The 21,600-nt window shown below is 42.9% G+C and overlaps 1 protein-coding gene and 1 long non-coding RNA gene across 9 annotated transcripts in view; one reads left to right on the forward strand and one right to left on the reverse strand.

Moving 5' to 3' along the window:
* Nucleotides 1-21,477, forward strand: part of P4HA1 (prolyl 4-hydroxylase subunit alpha 1) — a 38,937-nt gene extending 17,460 nt beyond the window's left edge. Inside the window, exons 6-15 of one of the 6 annotated variants that reach the window (XM_056351049.1) lie at nt 242-481; nt 1,681-1,871; nt 2,399-2,575; nt 5,277-5,347; nt 12,424-12,523; nt 13,774-13,948; nt 15,970-16,031; nt 16,538-16,606; nt 17,307-17,403; nt 17,866-21,477. In XM_056351049.1, the coding sequence (XP_056207024.1) occupies nt 242-481; nt 1,681-1,871; nt 2,399-2,575; nt 5,277-5,347; nt 12,424-12,523; nt 13,774-13,948; nt 15,970-16,031; nt 16,538-16,606; nt 17,307-17,403; nt 17,866-17,936 (1,253 nt within the window). In that variant the 3' untranslated portion in view covers nt 17,937-21,477. Of the gene's footprint in view, nt 1-241; nt 482-1,680; nt 1,872-2,398; nt 2,576-5,276; nt 5,348-6,422; nt 6,494-12,423; nt 12,524-13,773; nt 13,949-15,965; nt 16,032-16,537; nt 16,607-17,306; nt 17,404-17,865 lie in introns of all 6 variants that reach the window. The other 5 variants (XM_056351053.1, XM_056351055.1, XM_056351048.1 and 2 more) reach the window with 5 other exon arrangements.
* The window catches only part of LOC130154718 (uncharacterized), a 42,307-nt gene that overhangs the window by 8,512 nt on the left and 12,195 nt on the right, over nt 1-21,600 (reverse strand). For 2 of the 3 annotated variants that reach the window (XR_008823836.1, XR_008823835.1), the window contains 5 exons: nt 20,218-20,348; nt 17,849-18,056; nt 13,230-13,366; nt 10,930-11,016; nt 8,352-8,568 (listed from right to left, as the gene is read on the reverse strand). This is a non-coding gene — a long non-coding RNA (uncharacterized LOC130154718). Of the gene's footprint in view, nt 1-8,351; nt 8,569-10,929; nt 11,017-13,229; nt 13,367-17,848; nt 18,057-20,217; nt 20,349-21,600 lie in introns of those variants that run through there. The other variant, XR_008823837.1, reaches the window with a different exon arrangement.

Raw genomic sequence — 21,600 nt, forward strand, 5'->3', positions numbered from 1 at the left:
GCTAGTTGCTGGTATTCTAGCAATGGAAAACTGCATTTAACTGCTTATGTGTCCTGCCAAGGATTTACAGGCTTTAGATACTTAGAAACTGAGTGTTCAACAAAGAGCCACCACAGAAGGGAGGTACTGAGGAACAGAAATAAACCTTGCTGTGAAGACTAAGAAATAACTGCATGTTACTCTGAAGACTGGTCTGGAATTCTATGTAAATTCTGTTTGTCTTGGTTTGCTTCAAATACAGGTGTGAAGCACAAATCCTTTTTAACAGCTGAAGATTGCTTTGAGCTGGGAAAGATTGCCTACACTGAAGCTGACTACTACCACACCGAGCTCTGGATGGAACAAGCTTTGAAACAGTTGGATGAGGGAGAGGTGTCTTCTGCAGATAAAGTCTACATTCTGGACTACCTGAGTTACGCTGTGTATCAGCAGGGGGATCTGGGCAAAGCCATGATGCTCACCAAACGCCTTCTGGAACTGGGTATGTGAAAGGGAGACCCACAGCTCACCACTGTCTAGCTCTGTGCTCCAGCAGGTGCTAGCTATGGATTTGTACCGGGGAGCGCAGCCTTGCCTGTGTTCTGACTTGTATATGGGTTGTTTAAATGGGTTGGTACTGATATTAACATCTTGATGTGTACTTTTCAGTAAATTCAGACTTGCCAGAAATTATATTTTGTTACCATATTTTTAGAGGGACAGTTAGTCTCAACTGCCATGTCAGAAAGCGTCACGGTTAAGGCTTGCTCCTTCCTATTGATGTATTTTCTGCCTCCTGTCACTGTTGGCTTCTAAGCACTTACTCATCTTAGTCATACTGCCTGAAATTTGGGTTTCTTACTATATCTTCCTTTGCTGTGTTGAGATCACTTCCCCTTAGGTACAAGCGCAAACAAAATCAATCAAATTGAAACTAGATCAGTGAATGCAAAATCTGTGCAGGTTATTTAAATGCAGATTAAGCATACTTGAGATGAAAAGCTTGCCAAAATGAGAAATACAGAATGCCGTACAGTGAGCTACAATTCTGCCCATTTTGTAAAATACGATAAGTATGTATGGTTCTGCAAATATTCCACTGATGGACTGTGTAAAGGATGTTGCAGGAAGCGCAGAGCTAAGCCTAATACAGCAAAGGCTACTGAGAACTATTTATTATTAAACTGAAGCTAATTCTGTACGTTTAGTGGCTGTTAAAAGCTTTGTCACTGGAAATCTTGATCCCTGTCAGGGAAGTTTTTAGGTTTAAGTCAGTTGTGCTGTCCCAGCTCTCTCCCTGTCCCATTCCCTTCTCTCTTCCTCTCTGGTGAGATTGGCCGGAATGGTCAACCCCCTTTTTTTTCATGCTTGGGCCTCTGTGTGTACTGAGGGGTCCAGGCCTGACAGTGAGCAGTTCCATAACCGCGAATGAGTTGAGCTCACCTCTGAAAGTTCATTGTGTGTTTTCCTGCAGATGAGTAAGGATATGTGCGTGCTGCAGGCTGGCATTGCTTCCAGCTTGGCTCAGAGTTTTAGCTATCCTGTGAATGCTCTCAAACCAGAGTAGATGTTTCTCATTTCTCTTTGAGAAGCAAGTAGTGTGCATCTGTTTTCTTTCTCTTCTTGTAAATAGCCTCTTCTGGATACCTATTCACAAGTTTGAAACTTGCCAGTGATACTTGTCTGTTTCTTTGTCAATAGATCCTGAACATCAAAGAGCAAATGGGAACATGAAATATTTTGAATATATCATGGCTAAAGAAAAAGAAGCAAATAAGTCCAGTACAGATTCAGAAGACCAGATGGACAAGGACACTGAGGTTAAGAAAAAGGATTACTTGCCCGAGAGAAGGAAGTACGAAATGCTGTGCCGTGGGGAGGGTCTCAAAATGGTAAAGTGGAGTAGACTGTTTTCAAATATCTGAAACCAACTGTTAGAAAACAATGTCAAGAATTTGTATGTGGCACAAGAGCAAGGAAGTTGTTACAGCAGTTGGCTGACTGATTAGTGTGTGTTGGATTTCTTCCCCATTTTTGTTCCGTCCAGTAGACAAAAAGTAATCCTGCCATAGGCACTGCTGACTAACTTGCATAGGCTACACAATGTAATTAGTGGAATAAGGATGCTGGAAGTCTAGATTTACATGTGGAATTGAATGAGGGTGTTTTTTTAGAGAGAAAATTATTTTTCATAGGACTGTGTAAAGTACTGTGTGTTGCAGTATTACAAAGTAACATTAATATGCTGAAAGTACTAATTTCTCAAACTTAAAGCATCTCTTTTAACTTGTAACATGGCATTAAGATAGGGAAAGTGAATTGTTCCTGTCTCTTGTTCTTGGGACATCTTCTGTTTCTTAAGAGAGATTAATATCGTATGGAAGTTCTCTGATGATGGCTTGCTCCACCTTGCTTTCAGACACCTCGGAGACAAAAAAGACTCTTCTGCCGCTACTATGACGGAAACAGGAATCCTAGATACATTCTGGGCCCTGTCAAACAGGAAGATGAGTGGGACAAACCTCGGATTGTTCGCTTCCTTGACATCATCTCCGATGAAGAGATCGAAACTGTGAAAGAACTAGCAAAGCCGAGGGTAAATGCCTTACACTTCATTGCCTTTTGGGATCTTAGATTTTGTCGCTAGTTTTCTGTGTGAGTGTGTGTGATCCTGTCCCTTCTTGAATGCAGATGTGTGTGCAGCGTGCTCACACATTGCTCTTCTCACCTTGTAGCTCTTGGTGACGTGCTCTTCGAAGGACGCAGTGGGGAAGCTGGAAATCCTGTGTAGTTAAGAGAGCCTGGTAATGGCAGTGCAGGATTGTCAAGCTTTTCAGCAAACACAATTTCAGTGGATGCTATTTCAGATAAGGAGAAGAATGTTCTACGACAGAAAACAAACGTACTCCAGCTAGGTTGCCTTGAAGCGTACCTGTCATCTGGTTTTTGTTTGGTTTTCTGGTGTGTTTTTTTTCTTTTCTAAGTCTATATTTGCCAAAGTTGTGACATGGAGAAGAGTGCCATCTGGGGAAAGGCAGCTGTTCTCTGGGCCTGGAATGCCGTTGTGTGGACAAGAATGAACGGTTGCATTCTCCATTCAGTATAAAACTTGAGTTCTGTCTTCCAGGCTTTGAAGTTGCCTGCAGATGAAAGAGCTTTCAGAGGGCAGTACTTAATCAGTGGCACTCAGCTGCTTATTCACAATGCTGGCTCACCAAATCCTATTTCAGAAACTGGATCCCGAGCTTCTTGTTTCTGAATTCAGGGTGATCCAGGGCAGCTCAACTGTCAAAGTCAACAGGAGCATGCAAGCCAAACAGCAAACTGATGGAGTCGCCTTCTGTATCCAGTTGGTGCGACTCTGCATCTCGAAATGTTTGTTGAAGATAAATTGATTTAATTTCTCCATCAGTTACCAGTGACTTCTAAAATAAGATTTAAACCTGTAGAAACACAATTTTCCTGCGTTTTTGTTTTTAGCCTAAATAGCTTTTTGTCCAGAGAGAGGTGAGCAGATGGAGATTAGGGGGATAAGTGCGTTAAGTACAGGACAGACTGTTAGCTTGGTCTGTGGCAAAGTAAACCGGCTGTGAGTTATACCTGGGCCCGCCAAGGGTGAGGCTGTCCTTGGCCACTGCACTGAGTAATAGGGAGCCTGAAGGCAATTTAAAAGCTTCCCGAAGGCTGATATGTTGTATTTCTGAGGTATCATTCTGAACTGTAAGCAAGAAGTACAAGCAATTCTCTTCACTTAACCTGTAAAATGTCTCTTCCTGTTCTCCTGCCAGGCAGCCTTGCTGCAGGTCTAAAAATCAGAGCCCCAGTGGTTTTTGTCTGTAGATGATTTAAGTCCCTTTGGTGCTGCAAAAGGTCTGGCATTACGTCCGTGGAATACGATTAAATAGCCTCTGTATGGAGTAGAAATAAGTCTCAGCATGGAAGACAAAAAACTGTGAAAATGGTGATTGTAACTTCTGAACTTGCTGAGATAATTGCTTTCCTATCAAATGTCTGGCTCGTGGTAAAGACTTAGAGACCTGTAGTTCGTTAGCATAGAAGCATCTGCATGCGGTTAGCATTCCACACATTTCCTGCGAGCCTTGCCGGGCTCGTTACCGAGTGTAGCACAAGGGCTGTGTTTTTTGAGCTGAAAGGTCCATCTCCTCCCGCCCGATGCTTGGGATGTGACTGTTGCTGCCCCTCAGAAGACCACGTTGTCTGATCCGTGCCCAGCCTTCTGCTATGATGGCAGCTTGAACTGGCAGGACGAAGCCTTACTGCTGAGCTAGGGGAGTCTCACTAGAATCGTGTTTTGTGCCTTGATTCTTACACGTGTCTGCATGGGATGAGAGGAGGCGCAGCCTATGAAGAGTTCCCAGTACCTTTTCTTGTTGGTAGGCATGGAGAGGCCTTGATTTATTTAGTGTCTTTTAACAATAGAAAAATACTTCTAATCGTTTGGGACTTGGTATGCTGTTTTGTGCCTCTTCCAAAATCTGGGCTCTGCAAATCAACCTTTCCGGTTATGCCTGATGGAGAGTGTCTGATAGCGCATGGACAAAGTTAAAGGACGCGCGGAAGGTTCTGAATCAGAGGATCAGCACAGATGGGATGGTGTCAAGTAAATGGAGTGCAATAGAGGGAAGGGAAGGGAAAGCGTTGAACCAAGAATTCTCTGCGTGACATCAGAATACAAGGTAAATGTCTCTGGTCTAAGCAGGTAGTTTGTGTTAGCAGTCAGTGTTGCAGGACTTCAGTGCTGCTTTTGGTATAGAAAGGATCAAAAAGGTAGGGCTGTATTCGTCTTTGGCTTATTACAAGATCACAGTGTTGGCTGGATTCAATTTAACGGTAAAACTCCTCTTACATGCGTAGGACAGTGCTAACAAAGGACCAGTTGTACATGTGCCATAATAATTGTACTGCTTCCAGCAGTTGCTGCAATATGAAGGAAATGAAAGCTTCTAGTTTACTTTATTCAGACAGCTGTTGTTCTTCTTGCTACAGAAATGGAAACATTGCTTCCTGGAAAACCTGATCTTCTCTAATGCTGTTTAAAAAAAGCAAACCAAAAAAGCCTGAACCCCCTCTCTTTTATGAAAACTGGAGACTCTCCCTCCTTCCCTATCACAGCTTTGTGAATTTCCACCCCCTCCATAAAAGAAAAACCACCGCAAAAGGTGGCGGGGTGGCTTGCGTGCGCTTGCGTGACACTTCCCTTAGGCTTCTGAATGGTCGGATTGCTGTGATGCAGTATGTGCGTTGTAATGCAACTATTCTGATGGTTCGCTTCACAGCTGAGGCGAGCCACCATTTCAAACCCCATAACAGGAGCCTTGGAGACGGCACATTACAGAATTAGCAAAAGGTAAGAGAGCTCTATGCCAGATGTTTTGGGCCTGTAATGAGTGTGTAGATTCTGCTCATTATGGGGAAAAAAGGAGGTGGTCTAAAAAGACAACTTTGGCTTGGTAGCCCACCGCTTGATTACATGCAGATCTGTAACAGGCTGTTACTGCTGAGTTTCTCAGTCTTTTCCTTCAGCTGGAAGTTCTGCGGGTGTATTTTGATTTCTTCTTTTTCTTTGTTTTGGTCACCTGCTCAGTGTGTGTCCTGAGATAACGATCTGTACAAGAAGCGAGTCTCTACAAGCAGTGTAAAAAAAATCAGGTGATGCTACAAAACGTCCAGTAGACTCTAGGGGGTCTGTCTTCCCCTTGCTCTTCTTACCAACCAAGACTTGTCCTTCCTTTCCTTGTAAAATCTAGCAGACCACTTAAAGTGCCTTTAAGGGTGTAAGAGCTGCTTCAAGTCCTTACTGTGCATGACAGCTGGAGTGGCATGCAAAACACACCTTCGTTAGTCACATGGCATTTAATTGTCTGAGATAATCCCGTGTACTCCTGTCTGGGCTCTTTTACCTCCTGCCTGACACAAATGTGGCAGAAGGCAAGCTCGTTTTCACCGGGTGCCTGGTTCTTTCCAGCTTGTCCAATGTTTTCTAAAATTGGCTGCCCTTAAATGAAACCACCTGCCCTCTGCCTGCTCCCTCCTCTGGTTTTAAAGTGGTAGTTAAAGATTGGCCGCACAGCCCATCAACGTTAAGCTAAAATTCTGAAAGGAATTAAACTTCTGGGCGAAGAGGAATTGTCTGTGAAACTCAGCATCGTAAATTACTCACAGAAAGTCTCTAGTTCAAAACAAAAAAAAAAAGTGTGAAAAAAAAGGGAGGAAAAAAGTGAAAGGACAATCTTAACCAAATTTTTCCAACCAATTTGTTTTGATTTGGACATGGCAGCTACAGCTTCTGTTGCCCTTCCAATATTGCCAATTTAAGAGCATTGCATACCATCCAGACCAATCGGAACCCTTTCAAACACCTGTGGCTTGGCAAAAAAGCAGCCTACTAGGTGGGTAAGCCCTTGTCCTTTCTCTTTTTGTAGCTGAGCCGTGCTACTGTTCATGACCCTGAGACTGGGAAACTGACCACAGCACATTACAGAGTCTCTAAGAGGTAAGGGGAACGTCTTCCAAAGGTATACTCAGTCTGAGGAAGTCTGTTCTGGGGCTGTACTGCTTCATCTTTAAATGTGGGGCAAATAAGGATTTTGTGCAACCTGACTGTTCTTGGTGGCTCTTCAGAAGAAAGAGAATGGCCTGAAGCAAGCTGAGCTGTCGTATAGCAAAGCGAGCGGTCTGGTGAAATAGAAAATAGTTCTCAGTGTTAGTGGTAGCCCAGGTGGGAGTGCCCTCTTTTGCTTAGCATGGCTTGTCTGGTGCTACTAACGTACTAAAATGTTGGCACAGCGCGGGGTTCTGCGACACTAACGACCGGTGGAAAAGGCTGCCTGCGCGGCTCACCGCTGCCGCTGGACTTCAGTGTTCATGGCTTAATACCAGGCACTGACTGATGAGCCACTGTAATTCATGGGAATAGCGCAAATTAAAGCTAGTTGATAATTGTAATGCATTTTCTTGTTTAAATGATTGAAAGTAGTCGCTGCTTTAATAGAAAACTAGTGTGGGTTGGTTTGGGTTGGTTTTTTTTTTTTGTTGAAAGCTGAAATTAGAATGGGTAGTAGCTTAAGGGTTTTTATTTAGCTGTGAATTTATTTAAACAGAAAAAAGTGTTTCAAAATACCGGATCACAAGAAGTTGGTTGATTTAGGAATGATTATAACTAACTCTCATGTAAACTAGTAAACCGTTGTAGGTGACGCCTGATCCTTAAAGCTAAGCTTGTTACAAGTAGCGGCAAGTTGAAAACTTCTGTTTTCATACATTGAGAACTGCCTCACCCCTTGCGCAGCGTGCAGGCCTGCTTCCTCATCAGAGCGCTGCAGGTAGTGGGAGTCCTTTGGAAACTGTCTGGTGAGCTTTACGTGTTGGCTCTTTAAAACTCCCTCTGCAGGCCTTCCCCCCAGGAAGGACTTCAAGGACATACGTCTTCCTGTTGGACATATTTTGCATTTCATTTTTATTTTTTGTTTTGAATTTAAAAGTCTGTCTGTGGCTTATCTGTCTTGATTATCTGTGACTGTGTATTTTAAAGAAAGCATTTATTCAGTCTTGGAATTTGTCCTCTGTGACTCAAGAAACTTGTTAATCCATTTGAACATGTCCTCACGTTTTCTGTCAAACGTGATAAGCCGATAATTAGAGAAGGTGACCAGATCACTAATTGAAATTGAAATGCATAATTGCCCCCTATTTAAATAGATGATCCTTAGTAAAAGATCTTTTTATTTAGAGTTTTTGTTTTTTCTTTAGTGGGAAGTGTTATGCCTTGGGACTATTGCAGATGCCACAAGTCAGCAAAAATAGTATTAGACAACACCCATCATTAAAAGCAGATCTCCTTGTGAATTCACGCAGCTGATGGGGCAGCCAGGTCCCCTTCGCCATCAACTTGCTGTTGGCTTTGTGATCTGACAAAACAACTGCTTCTCTTAGGGCTTGAATCTAGAATTAACTGCGTGCTGTACCTTGCCTAGGGACTTTGTGATAAAGCGTAAGGGCAGCCGCTGGCTGTGCAGTGCTGCTGCCTCCTTGGTGTGGAGAGCCTCAGGGGTAGTGCCTGGTGGAGGGGACCCTTAAACCTTTAAGGTTTAGTGCTCAGGAAGATGACATTCTGGGCCTTCCTTCCACCGTACATAAGGAACACACAGAATTAAACTGGATTTTACTGAGCTAAGCTTTTTAATTCCGTATCTTACTGGAAACTGGAATTAGAACTGCAAAGAAACATACAAGTAAATGGGGCACAGCACACTGGGAAGTTAGCAAAGACGGTTTTCAGAGGGTAGGAACTGCCTCTGAGGATGGAGGGGGGACTTCCCTTCTCATGTTTCCCATTGCCTTTGCATTCCTCCATGGGCAGATTGTTTAGGATGTGTATACTTTCCAAGAGAACTCAACACCTAAACCTATAGTGGGAGGGTAAAAGGCACCCCCAAAAACCCCAAGCCCCACTGCTTTAGAAGGATCATGTTATTGATGCTGGATTGCTGAGATTCTCTTGCAGAACCACTGGTAGAAACATCTTTTGAGCTGTTTCAGCTGGTTTGGATTCCAGATGAATCATTGCTCCTGAAAACCGAAAAAATTCTTGTTTTATTTTTTTAATAGATGAGTGCTTTCCCCCTCACATTCTTTCCTAGCAAATGCACTTCTAAATTACAGCATTCCTCTCTCTTTGAGAGGACTACTGTTCGCGGTGCAGTACGTGGCAGGCTGTATAAAAGGGGGCACCTTGCCAGCAGTATGAGGAGCACCATCGAGCCGTGCTGTGTGCGGTACCAGAATAAACTCAGCCACTCTGACACTGCTTTTAAAGAAGCTGGGTTTTTGCTCTCTCTGCCCAGCAGCTAGTCAGAGCTTGTAGCGTATGATGTTAAAGTCTCTGCTTCAGCGATACCAGTTGGTGCTTTTATTCACTCCCTGTTGCATCTCTACTAGTACTTTTTACATACAAAGCACATTTTAGAAAGTTTTTTCGACATAAATGCAAGCATTCAGTGTGACCGCTGGCTGTTACAAAAGCAGTGTTGAAATATGCTGGTGTAGCTGAGCCCTAAGGACACAGCCTTTGTAATGTCTGGTACTAGACCAGCTAGTGCAGTTGGAGATGAGCTTTTGGGTGTGTAAGCCCTTGGACGTCATGTAGCTCTGGACAGTTGTCCGGGTGGTGGTTTTTTCTAATGTACTGCTTAGTCTAAAATTATTTCTGCGTATAAGTAGTGCTTCCAAAAGTCTCTAAGAAGGTACCTGAGACAGCCTTAGGGAGGAATAAATGTAATTATTGCTAGCTGTTTGTAATGAATATGAAAGTTGCTGAAAGCCAGATCTCTGTGTGAGGAAGAAGAAAAGCAAACCCCAGCCATGAATTCAGCACATCAATGAAATTCTTTCAATTTCTTTAACATATTAGCTTAGTGCATGTGTGTCTCTATACAAAGCCAAATGGGACACCAAAATACTGTGCCTTTGTAGTCAGGGAATTTTGGGGTTTGATGTGGCAGTTATTCAGAAACATCAAGGCCTTAAGCAAGTCACCCACGCTTTAAACTGCCATGCTTATGACGTCCCAGAAATAAGCCTGTCTCTTTTCATTATGAAGTTTTCTGCCCATGGTGGACTCATAGGTGTCAGCTGGTCAAAAATATGACAGAATGTTGTTCGTGAATTAACCTGCGAGATAAACAACTTAATTTAACAAATGTACATTGAAGAGCAGAGCTGTGTGCATTTACTGAATCATGCTGAACCTTGAACAATGCATATATTAAAAAAAAAAGTTGGCTGAGCACAATCTGAGGCTCTTAATTCTGCATCACATATGCCACTAGGTGAAGGGGTTTTTTGTTTGTTGGTTTTTTTTCTTTTTTGACAGATGAGTAGGAAAAGAGATGGCTTTGTGTGAAGAAGTACCTGCTGTAAATGGTCTTGAACTAGGCACAGGCATTCTTTGATGTCACTAAAGGACCAAGGCTGAGCCTACCACATAGGACAGATTTGCTGCATTTTGTGAAGGCCGCTAGGCAAAGTCTGCAGTAACCAAAGGTCTTTCTTGTGTGTATTCTCAGTGCAGCAGGCATAGGGACTTGCTGGTGCTGGGCAGTTGGTGCAGGGTTCTGCAGGCCATCCTGAGCTCTCTGCCCTTACTGAAGCAGGTTGGGCGATGCTTACACAGGGTTAAATCACAGCGCAGAACTACAGGCCTCCCCCTAGGTTTTATTCAGCAACCAGCAGACAGGCTGGCACTTGGAATATGCTTTCAGTTCCCCGTTTCCTTCACCTTTCATAGACTTTCTTTGTATCCTTGGGCAATTAATTTTATTTCTAAAATAGATATGGTACTTTCCCTCATGAAAGGATGTAGTATTCTCACTGTTGAAAGCATTTGTTGCAATTCTAAACAACCAATATAGTAAAAATGCTTGCTTTTTTTGGTTTTTTTCTTTAAAGCCTTTATGTGTCACCTATACAGAGGTAGCTAGAGCCTACGCTTTGAAGCTGATGGCTGTGTTGGGGCTTTTCTTGTGCATTAAATGTGAGCGTTACCTGTTCAACATGGCTGCATAGCTGCTTTTTTTTGGGGGGGGGGGCAGTGGGGGGGAAGAACGCTTCATAAGTAGTCTTTGCATTCTCCTAGCACCTTAAATCAAAGAAGGTTGCATTGTAACACTTCTTTATACTAACAGGGTTCAGAAATGGATGAATCTGTGTATGTGTTTGTGCAAGTCTGTCTTGAGAAATCTTCTTTATAGTTACTTGTCATTTTAAAAAATGCTCGTAGAGATTCTGTAACCTGTGTCAGTGCCTTGTGTCATGTCATGCTACTGTTCCTCCCATGCAAAGTATTTTGTCAATACAGATTTTAACAAAACCAACCTTAATTTAGTATAGATGTGAAAGTTAATTTGAGTAGAAATACTGTGATGTACTCACCAGCTAGGCTCTGAGCACAGGTATTTCTGTCCGAGTCTTGTAAAAGCAGCAGGAACCACTGATGAGCCCAAAAGTCCAAGTCAGGTGCTAGAAAAAAGGTAGAACTAGCTGTCTCCATTTTCCTGCTAAAAGGGGGGGGGGGGGGGCGGAAATGGGGCCGAATCACCAATATTATCATCCACATTAGTGACTAGCAGGGGACTGGCAACGTAAATAGAGAAGAGGAGCACTGAGATAGTGAGCATGCCAAGAGGGAGAAGAGGGACTGGATAAAATGAAGGTGCGTTGGCTAGAATGGGGTGTGAGTAAAGCAGCAAGAAAATAAGCATCATGTGAGCAAATGAGTTCTTTTTAAAAAAAGTAAAAGAAAAAAAGCCAGCAGGTAGATGAAATCACTATTTTTTCAAAAAGAACAAAATGTTACCTTGTAAAGAGATGAAAAATGCCTGTGTGTTTCCATGTAAGCAACTGGATGTGTTCACGGCTGGTAAGGGTGCTGCGGTTACACTGTTTGTGCCCTCTGCTGCCAAACACTATTCTGGGTATGTGGCTGCTTCTGGATGACAGAACTGCTTTCAAGAATGAACCACCACTTAAGAGTAGAAAATGCTGCTCTGGGTGTGGGTGAAGGCAGTGACTCTCATGCAGAACTGCTTCTCTACCTGTTCATACCTTTCTCTGCTAACTAGTTTGCCAGTTATTTTAAATGGCTTATTTCTAGCTGAAAAACTCTAACGTACAGTAGGAGGCAGACATTTTGAAGATGCCTTTGGAACTGTGAGGTTGACCTTTCACATTTATATTTTAAAAAAGATGTTGGGTTGGTTTGGGGTTTTTTTCCCCTTAAAAACCATTGTGTACCTGAAACATGTTAATTACCAAATTCATAAGGGGATGTTGTGGTAGAAGTTGTTCAACAGGGAAAATGTTAAAGAATTTAATGCATTATTTAATTGTTTTCATAATGATTTTTATTACCATTGCACAGGTAAGTAATGTGAAAGGAGAGCCAAGTTACAATTAATCACATAGACCCAGCCTATGTTACATAAAGCAACTCACCTATTCCTTTCCCCAGTGTTGCTTCAAAATGCATCAAATGTGGAGTCTGAATCTAAATGATCTGTCTGGAATGGGTAAGGGCAAAACTGCTCTGTGCCTGTTTTAGAAAACGGCTTGAAGCAGATGTCACTCCTTGGAACATTTTCTTCAGTCATTCGCTAGTCTAGTCTAGTACGGCAATTAAGGCCCTTAGTTTTAGCATTTCCTTAAATCAGCACTGTAAGTGTTCTTTCCAGAAAACATGTTTATTAAATGCAGGTCTTTGTCATGTCCTGGAAATATTTCTGATCATCCTACCAAATTCTTCAAAAGTATGAAAAAATAAACTCAAATGCTAAGTAAGTCCAAATGTTGCTTTTGTACGGCTAGCTTACAGGCTGCTATTACCATATTTTAATAATTTATATGAATTATTTCCCCCCCCCCCCTTAGTGCTTGGTTGTCTGGATATGAAAGCCCTGTGGTATCTCGCATTAACACGAGGATACAGGACCTAACAGGACTTGATGTCTCCACAGCAGAGGAACTACAGGTAAACTGGTAGGACAAGGTGGTGAATGACAGTTAGCATTTTGTTGCAGGTGGCTTTGTGGCTTTGTGTGCACACTGTGCTTGCTCAGGTGTGTTGGTGAGGTGGCCACAAAAGCTCAGTGCCCCAGGGGCGACTGGTTTCATTCAACGCTGTGGGAGGAATGAGTGAGTTTTTTACAGGGAGGAAGAAACAGAGTTGTCTTTGCAGCTTGCTTTAGCGTGAAACGGCTTTCTATGGCTGGAGGGAAACAGTAACAAATGAAACGCCTGATGTTTGTTGAAGTGGACATGTAGTTCCTTCTTACTTATACGGGTAAAACTGAGTTTCGTTGCTGCAGGGTCAAACTTTGCTGTTGTGCTGATAGTAAAGAGCTTAGCTTGACTAATACTTCAGGAAAGGGGGAGAGAATGGGTGTTTAGATTTGCCTTCCCATTCTTAGTCCTAGACTAACCACCTGTTTGGTGTCTCTGTAACGGGGGAAGGACTGACTGTACATGGAACCTGAGTAAATGTTATTTTAGAAGTACTTTTAATTAATCGGCAAAAAGGACAGTGTATCCTCTTTGTCACTGACATAGAGCTGAAAAAGTGATTTAAACTTGAATGATGTAGAAGTGCCATGACCTACTTTGAAGAGAGTAGAGCCTGTAAAGTTTCTATAGAACAGAAATGTTTTTCTAACCTAGGGAAGTACCACATTCCTTACCAGGAGTACCCTGCATCTTGCGGTGCCAGTCAGGGATGTGCTGCTGCTCTTGTAAACAAGCTTCTTGGGGCTCCTTGCAGTCTGCAGCTGTCTGGGTCTTCAAGAGTTTCAAAAGTTTCATGGCCAGGTTCTGTGACCTGAAAGTCATTAGATCAGACAGAGCAGGCACTCAGAAATGGGAGGATGTCTTTACCTGTTGAGCTGGGGGTGAACAGAAGAGCTTTCAAAGAAAGCCAGTGCTGGGGAAGGGGAAGGCCAGCTGCTTTGCAGTTCAGAACGGCTAAGACAGACGGAAGGGCTGAGACCCTAAAGCTCAGAGTGCCGTTTTGGCTCTACACCGATGAGTCTGGCTGAAGTCAGAGCTATTTGTCAAGGAACCCAGTAGGACTTCACTGCATACGGTACAGGTTAGCTGTCAGAGCCTTGTAATTTCCTATGGCTTCATTTTTAACCTTGACCTCTCAAGAGGTTGTAGATGATGGTCAGATTCTCCTCTGGATAAAACACTGCTTTACTAGATTTTGTGCTTCTCCTTTCACTGTAGGTAGCCAACTACGGAGTAGGAGGCCAGTATGAGCCTCATTTTGATTTTGGAAGGGTAAGTCCTGTTTCCTGTTTCCACCTCTTTCTTCTTCACAAGCACTGTGTTTCTCTTTTTCAGGTGGCAAATTATGGAGTGGGAGGACAGTATGAACCCCACTTTGACTTTGCACGGGCAAGTAAAGAGATGGAGGAGAGATAGTCACCTGGTGAAGCCTTGGCCTCTTGGCTGTGGCACAATTTTTATTCTTCAATGTGTATTAAATTTTGTAGCTTTTCAATTTCTTCTAATCCATGTTAGTGGAGAAAGCCCTCTAAACCACCAGCTGAAGCGATAAAAATTTGGGGCATTACAGAGCAACAAGGTTTTTCTTCCAAAATGTAATTAAGAAAGATATATTGATGACTTAGAATTCTTAACAGAGCAAAGGGCATTAGCTTTATTCTAAATCAGAGGAAACGTTTAGAAATATTCTGGCTGGCCAAGGTACTGGCCATGTAAAGCTATTTTGTTTAAAACCACTGAAGGATATACAGCTAAACTGTATAAACACTTGGCGTATGACATGTGCGGCAGATGATGAGCTAACATGCATCCAGGCACGGAAGCCACCGTAGCCGTGTCTGCAGTGCCAGGCATTGCTGAATAAGGCAAACGTGGCTGCACGGCTGAAAGCTTCATGTCCTCTTCTATGAGAGAGACGCAGGCAGCGTAGGAAAATTTGCATTGCAGCTTACCGTGTCCATCTGTGATGCGGAAGGAGAACCTCTTTCCCTAGAGCTGAGACATCTTGCTTACTGTGGAAGAAATTTTGAAAACGGCAAGTGCTCTGTTACTGTGGTTTACCTGCTGATTGCTAGCAGACTCCTGAAACTGGAAAAAGCCTACCAAGGCCTTCTCATCCCACTGTCCTTAAAAATTATTTAAATTCTCAACCTATTTCTGTTCCAGCTTAAATTGCGGACTGCTGGAAATAATGCCACTGAATTCAGTTGGTTATTTATTGGGCATACGTACGTGTGATTTAACACCTTCAGATTAACTTTATGCTGTGAATCCAAGCCACCAACTATTAATCAGAATCTCTGCTCTGTAAGCACATGCTCAAAAGCATTGCAAATGATTAACAGTTTTTGTTGGGAAATGCATGGGTTGATTTCTGGAGTAATGATTGCCTGAATTTTAGCACACACATAGAAATGGTGGTCACAGCCAGGGTGGGTTCTAGAAGTGAAGACGGGTGTGTGACAAAAGTGGGTATCTGAACCCATCAAAATAGGGCTTTTTGAAAGTCAGTGATAAAATACCCTCTTTGCTACCAGACGGCTCTCAGGGCTACTTTGTTAGCCTGTGAGCAGCTCTGCTGAGGTGCACTCGCCTTCCTCCCTCCTTCCCAGCTGTAAGGAAGAGCACTGGTAACATGCCCCAGAACGCGCACACATGCTGGAGCGTGGCAGGGAGGCAGCTGGTGGCCTCGCAGCTGCACCACACGCCTTCCCGTGCGTTTAGGCAGGGACATACCTTACTCCTGTCGAAGGCTTGGGGAATGGCTGCCACAGACGCCCTGCGGCTGGCAGCGTGTTGCTTAATGAATCATTGTTGGATTTTTAATGGCACTCTGGAACGCCTGTACACCAGGGAGGAGTGCAGACCGCGGCCGGCCGGCCAGGTGGAGCAGCAGCCTGCCTGGCACAGCAGCTGGCACCTGCAGCTCCAGCGCAAGGTCAGAGAGGCCAGAGGGGGTGATGGCCACAAATGCAGGACCACCCCCAGGGGAGCAGGGCTGGCAGCTGCCCTCAGGGCACGCGTGGGGCCACCTCTGCGGCAGGGGGATGGAAGAGCTGCCCTTGCTGTTGATAATCTTGGCTGAGGACAAGAGGGGATAAGTGAGTGTAATTAAATCATTAAGTTTGTGGCCGTGAAGACGATTTGTATAGTAATTTTCAGACAGTACCGTTGTTTCTTATCCACTAGCAATTTAGGCTTATGCCCTCCCTGCCCTACAGAGTTTTAAAATGCCTGGTTTATTTAAATTAATAGACAAGACTCATATTGCATTCTCCCCTCCTTCCAGCTAGAGGGATTGAATTAGTTTTTCTGCATGACTTTGCTGCTGGCTCTGCAGCTGTATGTCATTGGCTCCTCTCAATAATCAAAAGGAAATGCTTATTAAATCTGCTTGCTTTTATTCACAGAAAGATGAGCCAGATGCTTTTAAGGAATTGGGAACAGGCAACAGAATTGCTACTTGGTTGTTTTATGTAAGTGATGTATTTCTGCCATGTGCTAGTGCCGAAAATATCTGTCACTGCATATCCTGTACCATTGAATGATTTCATTACATTTCTTTACTGAAGTGACTTGCAAATGAAGGCAGCCACCAACTTAGCGGTAATACATACAGGGTATCTTCTTACCTGTTAGTGATGGTTCTCCCGTTTGTTCTTCAGAAGGCTTTCTTCCTCAAAGTTGAGCATGAGCTTATATTATTTGACTGTCTATTCATTTTTGTATCTGCATCGGTATTTATAGCATGCTCGTTCCCAAAACATTTGAGCATGTGACATTCAGGGTGAGACCGACTGTTGCATTGGAACAAAGTGGGCGGGTCTCGGCCTTTGTTAAGACTGTTAATCAAGCAGCCTCTGCTCGCTAATTGGGAGGTAGAAATTAAGTTGTTCAGTAGCCTAATTTTACTTTACTAAAACGTGACACTTGGAAATGCATCGGCTTGCAACTTAACTTGTGCCTTTTCCCACCTCTTCAGATGAGCGATGTGTCAGCAGGGGGCGCTACTGTCTTTCCTGAAGTGGGAGCTAGTGTTTGGCCCAAAAAGGTAAGCGGGGCGTTTTATCCCGGGTAACCCCTCCTCTCTCCGCTACTCAAAAATACAACAGATGTATAAACGCTTAAAACGAAGCTTTAAAATGAGTTTATATAAAGAAGATTAGAGTACTATTCATGGAGCACAGAGGTACTTAAAACTAAGTGAAGCGACCGGAGCAGTACCGCTGTTTCCAAGGGCCTCTGTTGTTTTGCATGTTAATGCATAGTTGTGTTTTGGACTAAACTGCTTCTAACGCATAGGCTTTGCAAAACATTACAATATTTCAAAACGTTTTGAAAATACTTAAATCTGTAAATAGGTTTAGTCTCGAGGTGTCTGTAGGCAGTTATCCCTGAAATTCTGTGTTCCTGTTAGTTTTTTTCCCTCAGAAGGGTCACAGATAAGGTCTTTTTTCACTGGCCTGCTCTCATTTTTAGTAAATTGTCTTGCTTTCTGAAACTGCTCAGAATTGAATGAAACTGGCTTAGATTTAAAAAGAATCAGCATCCAAGTATATATGGACACAGAATGAGTCCAAGGAGACCCATTCCTTAGGAAAGCAAATGGTGGAATATCCAAAAGAGCCTTCAGTTTAAAAGGAACATTTGAAATAAAAATACACATACCCCTGCCTTATCGTCGAGTAACTTGGTGTGAAAGTATGTATTGCACAGAGCAAAATGCTGAGGGTTTTCACTGCAATTTCCAGGGAACAGCTGTATTCTGGTACAACCTCTTTCCAAGTGGAGAAGGAGATTACAGCACGCGGCATGCAGCCTGCCCAGTACTAGTTGGAAACAAATGGGGTAAGTACCCCTCATGCTGTTTGCACTGCCTGTGACCTGGAGGTCTGGGGCTTTGGTGGTGGGTTGTCTTGGTTTTCTTTTTCCTCTGGACTTCGTGGTGGAATAAAAAGCAGCCAGAAATTAGGTCCTTTATAAGGAAATCTACTTTATAGCTCTATCTGTCTACTTCATAGCACTCTCTCTCTTTCATATATATATATTATATATAGTAGCATATTTTAATATATATATGTAATACTGCATCTACTTTAATAGTCTTTTGTAGTTTTGCAGCTACTGGAAGGTTTTTTTCCCCTCTTGGATTTATTAGACCAAATTCCCATTTGTGTGTGTATTAAAATACTTCAGAAAATTAAGATAATCCTGTGCTTACTTAAAAGCTGGCAGGCAGCGTATATTTAGCTTAAATAGAAACATGAGCTAACCAGGTGCAGTGATCGTATACCTTTCATGTCTTTGCAGTATCCAATAAATGGCTCCATGAGCGGGGACAGGAATTCCGAAGGCCGTGCACTTTATCAGAGTTGGAATGATGCAGACTCATCCTTTGTCTCTTCTGTATTCAGTTTGTGTAAAATGCACACGTCTCCTACAGTTTACAATTGACTAACACTCCACTACAGGTTCAGTCTTCAACTACACCGGTGTTTCATCTGTGGACAAAACAAACATGCTTTTAGTTCCCTTTAAATATCTCCTTAAGGTTTTATGAACAGACTATATTAAGATCTATGAGTGTTACAGGAAAAAAAAAAAAAAAAAAAAAAGGACAAAATACAGATCAGGGCCACAACTAACAGTGGTGGTGTGTGTGGTGTTCCCTTCACCATCGCCCCCTCAGATCAGCGTGGCCAGCCAGTGATGGTTTGCTTAGAGCCCTCCTCACAACCGTCAGTCTACTAAGGGCAGGGCGGGACGATTCAATGGGAGGGCTCCCTTCTAAGGCAGGCTGAATTAAACCAGCTCATATTCCTCAATTTCCAGAGGTCTGACTCCTTGCTTTTCCAGAGTACCTGACCACTACTGTTGAGAACTGCAGGCATGGTTTGTGTTTCTCTGCGGAACAGGTTGTTACCATGTTTTAGCCCATTTTTCCACTTCTGCGAAAGCCCCAGTTTTTAAACTATCTTCCTTCTCAGCCTCTGTGGGGAATTTGGCTCTTAACCTTGCAAATGTGAGCCAGCAGTTCCAAACACATAGATGAGATGCTTCAGCAGTGTTGTGCCAAACACATGCCTGCATTAGAGCAGCCTGACAACAATTAGAGCCCATCTTCCCTTCATTCTTTTTCTTTCGTGTTTGTCCACATAAACAAATGCTGCTTTTATTCTGTCTTGGTAGTCAACTCTTACATCTGTTCCTTGGGCAGTGGGGATGGGAATGTTACCATCTTCATTAATCAAAATAATTGTGCCTTAGGATACTGGAATTTCAAATTGGTTATGAGGCTTCAGGTGATGAGGTAATACATGGTCCTTGCAGAATGCTCTCCACCCTTGTCTTCCCAGTTCTCAAGGTTCTGTGAGAAACAGATGGCCTATTTATAATCCTAAATCTTTTGTAGATGGTTTTTATTTTGCAAATGTTTTTCCTGCTGTGGACGCTGAATGCAGGTCACAGCAGTGACATGCCTTTAGTCACGGGGCGACTGTTTGCACAGGATGGTTTGGTGTTGCTTACCTTGCAGAGGCTGCCTCTGCTGTGCGCCTCGTGCTGCCTCCCCTCTCTTTAGCTGTCACTGGCACCCGTGAGGGAGGAAGCGCTGGGAAGGGGCCTCCTGCAGAGGCTCTGGTGCTGCTCACTTCACTGCTGCTCTTCCCACGAGCCAGGGCTGGAGCTGTTCCGACTCACGCCGCCCACACAGAAAAAGTGTCCCCCCAGTCAGCACTGCCCGCACTGGAAGAACTTGCTCACAGTGACTTTCAGGGACCTTAGTTTGTGACGCGTCATCCTTACACTGAGATGAAGCTGAAGCCTCTGAGGGAGATGAGACTGTGGCTGCTGTAGCTGTTGAACTTTGGTTCTGCTCATCAGACTCCTGTGGGAGGAATAACTGCCGTCCCCCCCCGCTGCCCCCGGCACAGGAATTGCGAAGCAGGGTGGGGAGAGGCTGCAGAGAGGTTCGTTCGCTTTCCTAAGCCGTTTCTCTTCAACAGCAGGATTTTTAGCAAAATGTCTGAATATTCCACTAGCACAAGGACAAGAATCAAACTGAGCTGCACCAGAGTCTACCTAAACAGTCTGGTTTTCTGGATGATGATGGTTTTACTGATGTAGAGGTCAAGCCTGAAGTCTTTACCAAGGGAAAAATTCCAATTTTAGTTAATTGGATTTTCTGCCTCAATACAATCTTGAAAATTGAGCCAAAACGTAGATTAAGCCAACTGTTGTTAACATGCTAGAAATACCTCTGTAATACTGAGAATGCAGTTTAAGGTACTATAGTTTGAGAAACTGCATACTTTCAGAAGACACTTTAAAAATGTTGCTGGAAAATTCATTGTTAAATTTCTGCTGAGCCTGTTAGCAATGGGACCTACGTAACTGTTTATCCTTAGCCCTGCACCTTCTTGCATTTGACTGTGCTTTTGGCAGATGTGAAACAAAGTCCATCCAGCACTTAAGAAAACAAATAAAAAGAAAATCAGAAATAGTTCCACCTCACGTCTGTACTGCTCATTTATTCAAAATAGCTGGTAAGCTAGAGCAGTATCTAATATATAAATAGATTCACCAAAGAAATAGGTTATCGGAGCATATTTTTGATCGCTAAATCATAATCATTTAAAAAACCCACATAACATTTCTACTTACCGGAGTTTTCTCCCTTTCACACAGTGTCATTCATCTCCATTCCTATCCATGGTTTTCTCTTTCCCATCTTTTTTAGTCCTTTAAGCTCCAAAAAAGGGTAACCATGGCTGCAGGTAAGTCCTGCCACTTTCCTGCAAGTAAAAGAATACAGCAAACAACGTGGTCTTAGGAGTCTTGCCTTTGGGGCTCTGATTTTCTCTCAGTAGCTCCAAGGCAACTGCTAATGCTTTTAGAAAAGCCAGGCCTGCACAGTTAACAAGCACAAAATATCAGTGTATTGCCACCACAAACACATTTCGAAAATGCATCTGGTTTTGCTATTACAGAAAACCTGGGGTTTTTTTCTAAAGTAAGCAGAGGAGTTACTTGGCATATTAAAATAATTACAAGCTAAAAGTTGTAGAATTTACACAAGGTAAGAGAAGCAGTGAATAAAAAGTGTCAGTGACTGCTTTAGGTACTGTTGTAGTGGAAGAAAACACTATGGTCTCTTACATAGTGGTTGGAGCAATAAGAAACAATAATTTTGTTACATTAAACAAGGGGTTTGGGGTTTTCCCCCCATCTCTGTTCAACCAACACCAAAAGATGAATGACAAGCTTGAGAGAAGTTGGGGAATGTGTGGGGAAGTTTGCTAAACAATTACCTCCCTCACCCCAACTACCATCAACTACTTCCAGTGTTAAAACATCATTTTAAAAATGGTCTGTAAGAGGCATTGCTTGGGGAGTAAAAGTATTTTAGTGCATGACTTTTTAAAGCGGTGAACTATACTCAATGACTTGCAATTCTTTGGGGAAGAAAATTATTTTTTTGACAGTGGAACATTTCACTTGGTTTAAAAAAAAAAAAATCCCTCAAAACTAAAATTGAAGTGTGCTGAGGCACATCAGACCAAAATGTTCCGGACTATTAGAAGAGAAAGGGTAAGCTTATTTTTTTAAACTACAGACAATCCGTATTTCCTTTTTCCACTGCAGTAGTGTTTATGCAACTAACACTAAATATGTAAGGGATTATTACACAGATGGTGCTGCTGCTTTCTGCCTTACCCCTTCATTTCTTAAAGGGCTTTTGGATCAAGAGCATGGCTCCTGTGTGAATCTAGTTTTGTATTAAAGATGATTGAAAACTGTGGCTCACAGTGACCGACAATGGAGAAACTGCCTTACTGTTAAAATTTTTGTAATAAAATCTTTAATGTAAAAAAAATGGGCTTAAAATAAAAGCCACTGCCATTAGCAGTGAAAAATCCTCCACATCACCCTCTCCTTATATACGGCTGTTGTAAATCTGATCACACAGATTTTTATCACCATATGCGTTCCCTAGAAACTGAGCTCATTTGTTTTGCTTCGTAGTCTAGGCGGGCAGGTGCAGAA

This window comes from Falco biarmicus, chromosome 9 (genome assembly GCF_023638135.1).
Source record: "Falco biarmicus isolate bFalBia1 chromosome 9, bFalBia1.pri, whole genome shotgun sequence".
NCBI lineage: Eukaryota > Metazoa > Chordata > Aves > Falconiformes > Falconidae > Falco > Falco biarmicus.